The sequence below is a fragment of the Lolium rigidum genome, chromosome 4, assembly GCF_022539505.1.
Source record: "Lolium rigidum isolate FL_2022 chromosome 4, APGP_CSIRO_Lrig_0.1, whole genome shotgun sequence".
Lineage (NCBI taxonomy): Eukaryota > Viridiplantae > Streptophyta > Magnoliopsida > Poales > Poaceae > Lolium > Lolium rigidum.
This window is the reverse complement of record NC_061511.1, coordinates 25,459,347-25,469,280: the sequence shown is the minus strand read 5'-3', so window position 1 is coordinate 25,469,280 and position 9,934 is coordinate 25,459,347. Positions and strand designations below refer to the sequence as shown.

At 42.5% G+C, this 9,934-nt stretch overlaps 1 protein-coding gene across 1 annotated transcript; it reads right to left on the bottom strand.

The window, feature by feature from the left end:
* Positions 1-8,401: 8,401 nt before the first annotated feature.
* On the bottom strand, positions 8,402-9,690 carry LOC124646579 (ocs element-binding factor 1-like). Its single transcript, XM_047186685.1, has one exon. It carries the CDS (start codon positions 9,158-9,160, stop codon positions 8,711-8,713), a length of 450 nt encoding a protein of 149 aa, XP_047042641.1. The 5' UTR covers positions 9,161-9,690; the 3' UTR covers positions 8,402-8,710.
* Between the last annotated feature and the right edge of the window lie 244 nt (positions 9,691-9,934).

The window sequence follows — 9,934 nt, the reverse complement described above, 5'->3', positions numbered from 1 at the left end:
TGTTCTTAGCAAAACAGTATCGTTACACTAATAAACTCTTATTCTTCACGTAGGGGCAATAAGCCGCTGACCTTTTGGGGTGCCATGGTGGTTGGTTGAGTATTCACGGATGCTATACCATATGTTATGGTTGAGATTACCTATCATAGTTAGCAGATAATACAATCATCTAAGCAGTGGTGGATCTATTCGAAGTTTGGGCAAACATGATTAATAGAGGGAAACTTGAAACGGGGGACGAGCTACACGTAGCCCTTTAATTTTAAACACTTAGAATTTATAATTCAAAGTTTTCAAAAAATCTCAAACAAAATTCTGGAGGTAGCCAATGATATGTACTACAAACATGTAAAATCTCAATACGAACTACTTTGAATTCTAAGCTACATAAAAGGACAAAATCTGATAAAATTTGCAGTAAATAGTGCATATTTTAACGGAAAATACATCCATGTTCATGGGTGCCAAATACCCCGTACATCCAAAAAAAAATCATGATAATTAAAAAAAGGTTGAAAAAATCTGATTTTTTTGGAAACCAAAGATCTTGCATAAAAAAAAATTCACGAGAAAATTACTATCATGGTATCTGGGGTAAAAAAGACAAAATCGATCAAACCTCATGTCCATGTACATCACGCTATATTCGTCATAAACTTGTCTTTTATTTTTGCCCAAGATACCATAAAAATCATTTCGAGCCCAAACAATTTTATACGAGTACAATACTTGATTATCTTTTGTTTCCAGGAGGATTCGGTTTTTTTATTTCAATATTTAAAATTACCACGAATTTTAGGATTTATGAGGTGCATAGCACCCATGTGCCAAAAATGCGCGTCCACATTTTAACCCTATATAATTTGTCGGATTTTGTTATTTTTGTGTAGCCGAGAATACAAAGTAGTTCCTACTATTAAAATTTAATAAGTTTATAGTATACATCATTGCCTACCTCTATAGTTTTATTTTGGAATTTTTTGGCACTCCAAAATACGAATTTTTATTATTTTTATAGAAAAACTGCATGTAGTTTGGCCTCCATTTATCCCCTCGCGATTAAGACATCATTTTTTTTGGATGAAATAATTGTACAAAGTCACATATCGCAGCCAGCAAGCCTGGGCTCAAGGGGAGGCAGATCCGCACCTGCATCTAAGTGCCTCTTTGATTTGCGGGGTTATGATATGTTATAAAAGGTTATACCATTAAATTTACATTCCAATATTTTTGAGGGTATAATTTTTATAGCAAGCGACACGTGTATTACTAGTCAAAGTTAAGACACACAAAACTAGAACACCATGTGCCATCTGGAGATAACTCCTACGAAATTCCTAAGTTTTCAAATAATGTAAGATCTGGCTTGATGATGTAGGCAGCCTAAATTTATCGCAAAAGTATCATCCATAGAACTGTTTTAAAAGAGAGAAAAGGCAAGGCTAGACCAACAACAAAAGAATTGACTTGGCATCTTAATGTTGGGTTGATCTGTTAGTTTAACAGATAAAAGGGAAAAGTCAAAAGCATAACGTCCAGATTAAAGTGGGGCCCACAGGACCAACGTCCAGGACCTTTTCACCTACGTGACTTTTTCTCGTGCACGCCCTGATCGGGGGCATCGATAACTAACAGGTGGTTTTGGTCCCCTGTCACACTGGGCCATATATAAGGGAGGAGCAAATAGCAATGGATGATGATGGTTCACGATCTGCTAGATTTGCTCCCCGACATTCCCTCACCCTACCGATCTAGGGAGGCCAGAAGTGACGGGAAGACCACCACCACGGGCGACCAGGAGACGTGCTGCCCATGATCATCTTCTTCTCCAAGCTTTTCGAAGCATCTCTGCAGCGAACAGGCAGGGAGGGTCATCGCTGGCCATCTCAGGTACACAAATTCTAATCGTAAGTTGGTGTTCTAATTCGAGATTAGATCTTATGTTGATTAGCTTAAGGCTAATAATGTTTAACAATGGTATCAGAGCTGATCTGGTCATCTTAGAGTCCTAAATTTGGTTAGGAGATAATGTTTAGCCCCTGTTATGCATGCTAGGCTCTCAGATTTGTTATGCAAGCAATCTGATGATCCTATTTTAGTTTCGAAATCATGCTTAAGCCTCAGATTAGCCCGAATTATTGTTGTATGTTGCATGATTAGATGATGTATACACCCTAACCCTGATTCCCCAATTACGGATGAACCCTAATTATGCTATTTGGCACGAGTCTGAGGATGAGAACCTCACCTGATGCCGCCGGGTGTCTGCCTCTCCCCTCTGGGGCCCGTCGGAGCAGCCGCTGCTCCGGCGAGGGCAGAGATCCCGCGCCGCCACTCTCTCCCGACGGAGGAGTGCGCGGATTGACGCGCGGTAACGCGCGGAATGGACGGACCGCCGGTGGCCGTCGCGCCGCCGGCCTTTGTCGTCGCCTAACGGCTGCCGGACTCGCCGGTGAGCACCACCCCCTCACAGACGCAAAGAAACGGCGCCAGTAGCCACGCTCGACGGAGGAGCGCGCCGGACATGGTCCGTCGCACGCTGCTCCGGCGAGCGCAGCCACCGCGCCGGGATGATGAAGGCGAGGCTCGCGTGCCTCGCGCGGCCGGCGCGGGCCGCCTCGCGCGCATCGGGCCGCCGGGCGTGGCCACCTCGCGCGTCGCGCGCCGTCGCGGCCGAGGCGCCTCGCTCGCTCGGGCCGCCGGGCCGTGGGCGCCTCGCGCGCTCCCACCCGCCGTGGCCGTGGCCGCCTCAAGCGCTCCCCGCCCGCCGTGGCCGTGGCCGCCTCAAGCGCCCGCGCCGCCGGGCCGTGACGCGGAAATATCGGGGAGTGGGGGAAATGACTAGGGTTAGGGTGCCGGCCGGCGGTTTTGTTCCGTCTCGTTTCGATCACAGCCGTCGGATGCATCCGACGGTCGAGAACAACGTGGAGGTCATTCAGGCCATGTTGGCTCACCGGGCCAAATGCGAGAAAAGGCCGAGCCCAGGTTACTTCGCCATGTAGCCTTCCTAACGTTTTAATGCCTCTGGGCGGTATTTTGTTAAGGGCTGCAGTACGTTTTTGGGCCAAAGATTTTCTTCTCTGTTTTCCAGTGCATTTTATGTGCTATTCCAAAGTTTTATGATGATGTAATATGTACTATTTAAAATCAGAGAATGCAAGAAGTTTCAGAGGAAGATAATAATTTTCCTTCCGTTTAAATTTAATGTTGATGTCATTTCCTTGACATATTTCAATGATCTCTTATTAATATAATTTGATGTTGAAGTACAAATGTCGTAAATGATATTGACATTGAGAACAATTTGGTGTAGCTCTCCTAAGTTTATGTGTATTGTGTACATAAATTTTGTTTGAGCATGTGGTTTATGTTAATATCGCAATTGTGACATGACAATTATTAGTTTATGGTGATATCATGATTATGGCATTTATAGTGATGTGATCATCACTAATGGGCCGAGGCCAACTTAAGGAATATTATGATGATGACCATGTGGTTCGGTTTTCCGCACCGCACTGCACGGCCAAAGAATATTGAGCCAGTATGACAAAGTATTATGTTGGTGCATGCACCGACTAAAGATTCAATGGCTATTATAATGATTATGAAGTTATGGTTATTTCTCCAAATGAAGATGTATTCCTTAGAGAATTTTGACGTGATAATGGTTACATATGGTCATTTATTTGACTATTATTGCTTACAAAATTCTATGTATTTGGTGAAGCTTGATGTAATTTGATATTCAAATTTATTTGGAGAATAATGCCATTCTTACCATGGATGTTACCCTAATGTTTACTCAGTGAGATGTCAATTTTTTATGATGTTAATGTATAAAATGAACGGTACTTTTGTATCATGTCGTTGAAAGTTTAATGATTATTTGACACCTAATTGATATTATAGTGTCAAAATTTGATGGAAAAATGATCGGTGAATTGTTATGAATCATTATCTTGATCTTTTCTATGTTAATGACGGCTATTAAATTGGCGAAAGTTTTCACTTGGTTGTTATGTCAATTGAGTTTCTCTAGTCAAAATGGACCAACACGAAGTTTTGATTATAGATTTTATTTATGAGCATATGATATATGGTACATGATAATATTCTGACCAACGTTGATTATTGTCATGTTTCATTTTGAAGAAATAAGATTCTTTTCCGTTTTCAGCCCAACGGTGATACGGATTAGAACAATAAATAAACTTGTTGTGATTCTAATCATTGCAAGTTTTACTCATGTTTAATATTTATAATGATGCTCATAAAGATTTTGTCCCTTTTTTTTCATCCCAATGAACAAGGGGTTTTGCTATGAGGACAATGACGAATAAAGCATTGTAAGACAACTTGTTTCTTTATATGAACATTTTGTTCTTTGGAATGCAATCATTTTATGTAAGTCTCGCCATGTGGTGAGAATTTTTGTGTCCTCGGTGCATGTATCTTTTGTAGTAATTATGTGTGCTATGACACAACTATGATGTAAGAGAGGTGAAATGAGACCTCGTCGAAATTATGGTAAGTTTACCACATTTCGAAGGGGGAAAGGTAATGTCTCATTTAATATGGGTCATCTTACTCATTTTTACTTACGCTAGAATAATATTGTATTAATTCTTCGAATATGATGGAACCAACGAGAAGTCCTATTTGGAGAGTGAATGAATGAAAAATCACACTAATGTTTTGACTCCTTTTCATTAATGTGATATTACTCCCTAATGAACACTATGAAACACACATGAATGATAAAGTGGCAAATTTGCCATTCTAATGTTGTTTATGGTGTAGCATGTGGCTTATGGTTATATATCTGACCAACGTCGTTTATGATCATTTGTCTTGCTCCACTAAAAGTGGCAATGTTGTCGAGTACCATGTGGATCATGATTGTAATTCTGACCAACGTCGTTTATAATCATGTGCCACATTATTTTTATCAACTTCTTTTCCACCTTCTGCCCAACGGTATTGTGGTTTAGAACTGAAATGAAGCATTATCAAGTTTTGGAGCCATGTTCTCCATATAAAGTGATCACGGAGAACTGGAGCTTATGAACATGAATCTTAAGGAGAATTTCATGAGATATTTGTTCATATGCATCAATTATGTTGAGATTTATGTAGTCCCTAATGCAACACTTGGTGTTGAGCCTCAACAAATTTCATGTTATAAATAATGTGTGTGAGAATTCATCTTGGTGACCTTTGCCATGTATGATGAAGATTATGAGTTTCACTTAAGTAAGGAGCTCAATAGAGTTTCCTGAATGAGTTAACTAATGGTAGGCCTTAAATGGCTATACAAAACCAAATGTGACTCTAAGAAATAATGTTACAATAGTACCTCAAGACGAGGGGAGTAAGCTTCACTACTTTATGTATATTGAATCTTATGGTCTATCAAGAGATTTCAATCTTCTATGTTATGATATGAAAGATCTTGGTAATGCCTTATACTTCGATTGTACTAAGGTTCTCCAAGATATATATATAAGTCCAATCTAAAGGAGTATATGTTTTATTATGATGACATACGTTGATGGAGTACGAGAGAAAAAATACTATGCATTAGTACTCTATCTCACCTGCTACTAAAGCTAAGGGCGATAAAGATGGACATTTAATTGTCCAATGAACCATTTTAAAACTGATCAGATAATGTCGGTTCCTTATGCTTCAGTTGTCAGAAGCAACATATGTATTTGAGAAAGAATATGCCCTATTTTCGATCGGGATAATTGGCAAATAAACAATAAGTTTAAAAGCTATCAAAAGGTCTTGCAGTACATGCATGGCAATAAAGTTTGCATGCTCATTAATATGATGTATGGTAACCTTCTATTGTGTGGGTTATTCAGACATTGGTTTTGCGAGGTGTGTGGATATTAAGGTTTCCACGTCATGTCACATCCTCACCCTCGCCTATGGAGTTATATCGTGGAAAAGCTCCAAAATGACAAATATGGCATCGAGTAAATGATGCAACTAGTTATGTGGCATGTTAAGAGGCTATATGGCAGGTTGTATGTCAAAAGGTATTTCCCGAAATTAAGGTGGTAGACAACATTTCAAAACCACTTACTGCAATATGAACACGCAGTCTTCTATGCAAGTAACAACAAAGTCAAATGGTGTTGCCAAGACCATTGACAATATGTTTAATGTTGTGAAAGATAGAATCCAGGATCAAGCTATTGATATTGAACATATAAATATGATTTATATGTTTTTTTTTGTGTGGATCCGTTAACGAATGGCTTACCACACAGTATCTTTATGAGCATGTTGCCGGCATAAGATTACTGCAAGCCAAATGATTCTGGAATAAAGGGACCACTAAAGGAACCACTCCCAATAAGTAAAATGTTATCCATTTCAAGATAGGCTGTTATGCCATAAGTGTTGAGGTTCAATAGCATTTTATTGGCTGTTGTAACACCTCACTTTGGTTTATCATTCCTATGGAGAATGGGCGAATGAGGTTAAAACTAACGATCAAGGGGGAGAATGTTGGGTTGATGCTGTTAGTTTAACGGATAAAAGGGAAAAGTCAAAAGCATAACGTCCAGATTAAAGTGGGGCCCACAGGACCAACGTCCAGGACCTTTTCACCTACGTGACTTTTTCTCGTGCACGCCCTGATCGGGGGCATCGATAACTAACAGGTGGTTTTGGTCCCCTGGGCCATATATAAGGGAGGAGCAAATAGCAATGGATGATGATGGTTCACGATCTGCTAGATTTGCTCCCCGACATTCCCTCACCCTACCGATCTAGGGAGGCCAGAAGTGACGGGAAGACCACCACCACGGGCGACCAGGAGACGTGCTGCCCATGATCATCTTCTTCTCCAAGCTTTTCAGCATCTCTGCAGCGAACAGGCAGGGAGGGTCATCGCTGGCCATCTCAGGTACACAAATTCTAATCGTAAGTTGGTGTTCTAATTCGAGATTAGATCTTATGTTGATTAGCTTAAGGCTAATAATGTTTAACACTTAACACATGTGATTTTCCTGCTCCTAGAGACCTGTAGTGTCTGATTCGCGCACGGACAGGAAATACACACAAGAGTCATAGTAATAATAAACATGGTTAATTCAAAGCCAAACCATAAGCAAACGGTGAATGAATTGGCTAGGCGACCAAAGTGGACATCGACAAGGACGGTCTGTGCTTGTGCAAATTCTAGAATGGCTAGGCGATCAAAGTGGACATCGACAAGGACGGTCTGTGCTTGTGCAAATTCTAGAATTACTCGCGGTGTCATTAGGCCTTCTGAAGACGCTACCATGTTCTGAAAAGAATGACGAAACCAGAAGGATGAACAACCCTTTGTGCTTGACGATGTGAATGTCTATCGTAAACAAAACTCAACCATAACTCATGCGAGTTTTGCAAGATCTTGGCGGATAAGGCTACTCAGGCAAAAATGTCATATTTTCCTTTCCATTTAAACAACTCTCCAGGGTATCACTACACATGTGTTGGGTAAAAACTGAAATGGATGTTAATTGATAATTTCACATACAAACTATGCAGGTGTGCGTAATCCAACAGAACCGACAAACCTAGAAGGATGACAACCCTGATAGTTGATGATGTGAATGTCCTAAAGAAAATAAAACCATAACCAAAATGTTCGTCATCCTTACAGCCGGCAGATGCATTTGATGGTGTCTACTACTGTCTTTCGTCCTTCATGCTAAAGATGGTTCTGGTTGATAATTTCAGATACAACGCTTAAACGCTACCATGTTATGACTAAGCCAGAAGGATGAACAACCTGGTGCTCGATGATGTGAATGTCTGTCCTAAACAAAACTCAACCATAATCCATGCAAGTTTTGCAACAAAATCATGGCGGACGACGCCACTCAGGCGGATGACATATTTCCAAATACAAACTATGCGAGTGTGCTTAACTTATAATCCGACAGAACTGACAAACCTAGAAGGATGAACAACCCTGATGATTGATGATGTCATTGTCTTAAACAAATTCCAACCATAATCAGGCATCAAAATATCAGTGTACTCACAGCCAGCTGCATTTGATGGTGTCTAGTACCGTCTACCACTTAACTTTCTTCCTTTTGAGCAGCTCTCCAAACATCATGATACAAAGAGTATTATAGTATAAATAAAAATGGTTCCGGTTGATAATTTCAGATACAAGCCATGAGGGTGTGCCTAACTTGTGATTCCTGAGAGTAAAGCTAACTTGGGCAAAAGGAACTAGTAGTCCAGTTGAATGTTATTCAATCACCAATAATCAGGATTATATGATACAAATCAGTCACCAAACTACCAGGATTATCTCAAACACAATCACAAATCAAACAGGACTAGCTGATACAAATCAACACAAAGCTGATAAATTGATTCGAACATATATAGGTTCATGTGAAGGTATTATTACAATCACCTCTCAAGTTCCATGGTACATGTGCTCCACAAACATCAATAAAATTCTCTAATACATCCAATGGAAATTACAGAGCAGGAGCACATGACATGGTAGGCAAGATTACACTAAATAAAACATACTACTAATATATAGTCCAGAATTACCATAAGCATCATGAATCAAACCATAATTAAACATTAACCAGGAGGACAAGCTAGCAGGAGCAGTACTCTTCTTCAGCAGCGGTAGTGTGGAGCAATTCCATGTCTTGGATGGAAGGCTCTTGCTTCAGAACTGGAACGCGTCGGCTCCAGTGGCAGCCAGCTGGGGCGCGAACGGTGACTGCCACGGGCGGAGCAGCGGGTCGTCGGGGATCTCCGGGATGTCGACGGCCGCACCGGCCACCTGGAAGATCTCCAGGACGCCACCGAGGGCCTGCAGCCTGCCGGCGAGCTCGCCGTGGCGAGCGCGGAGCACGGCGTTCTCGCCGTCCACCTTGCCGAGCTCAGCCGTGTAGGCGCCGATCTGGGCCTCGACGCGCGCGTTCTCAGCCTGGAGGCGGCTGGCCTCGGCGATGAGCTCCTCCATCCGCTGCTGCTTGCGCGCGCGGGACCGCCTGGCCGACTCCCTGTTCGACAGCATCCTCTTGCGCTTGCGCTCGTCCCCGGCGCTCCCGCTGCCGCTGCCGCCCTCGATGTTGCTGTCCGGGCTGGAGCTCCGGCGCGACGGCGACGACATGGTCGGGGTTCTTGGATCAAGAACCGGAAAAGATCTCTGTTTTCGGTGGTGGGAGGAAGGAGACGATCCAAAGAAGACGAGAAAAGTAGGAGGAAGGAGAGGGAGATCTAATCAACTAGAGGCTAGATGGATGCGGCGTTCTCGAGGGGCGAGGAGTTCATGAGAAGTCGTAGAACCAGTACAGGAATGCGACGGAGAAGGAGTGGGAGCGGCAGCGTACGCGCAACCTCATCGGGGGACGGCAGCCGTCAGAGGAAGGGGTGGGTAAACATGGGGAAGCGGAGCTCTGATTGTCTAGACCAGATCTGACGAACTCCTTCCCAGGAGGAGGAAGAAGGAGCGGAGGCTAGAATAGGATGAAGCTCAGGGGCTTATTGGCGAGGAAACTAGGAGTAGACTCGAATGAAACGAAACTACGAGGACTGGAACGAAAGGAAAGGGGGACTTAGCTGCGAACGGAAGGCAACTCCGGGGGCTCTAATGCATAAGCAGCTAGAGGAAATGGGGAAGGTTTCTAAACTCTGCGAGGGGGGCAATTTATAGGAGGAGCCGAGGGCATTTTGGGGTTTTAGGAATGGAGAAGGTGGGCGGCATTTTCTGCAGGACAACCTGTCATGGGCTTTTTTTAAGTTTTAGTTTTATTCGTATATTTTGCAGTTTTACAAGTTTACACCAAAAAAAGCTTGTATTTTGGTAGTCCTACCGTAGAAGCCAACTACTATCCGACAGATGAGGTGCGGCGTAAAAGCTGAGCCTCAACCGTTGTATGCATAG

Coding starts and splice junctions, on each gene's coding strand:
- LOC124646579 (XM_047186685.1), bottom strand. CDS start 9,160: ATGTCGTCGCCGTCGCGCCGGAGCTCCAGCCCGGACAGCAACATCGAG.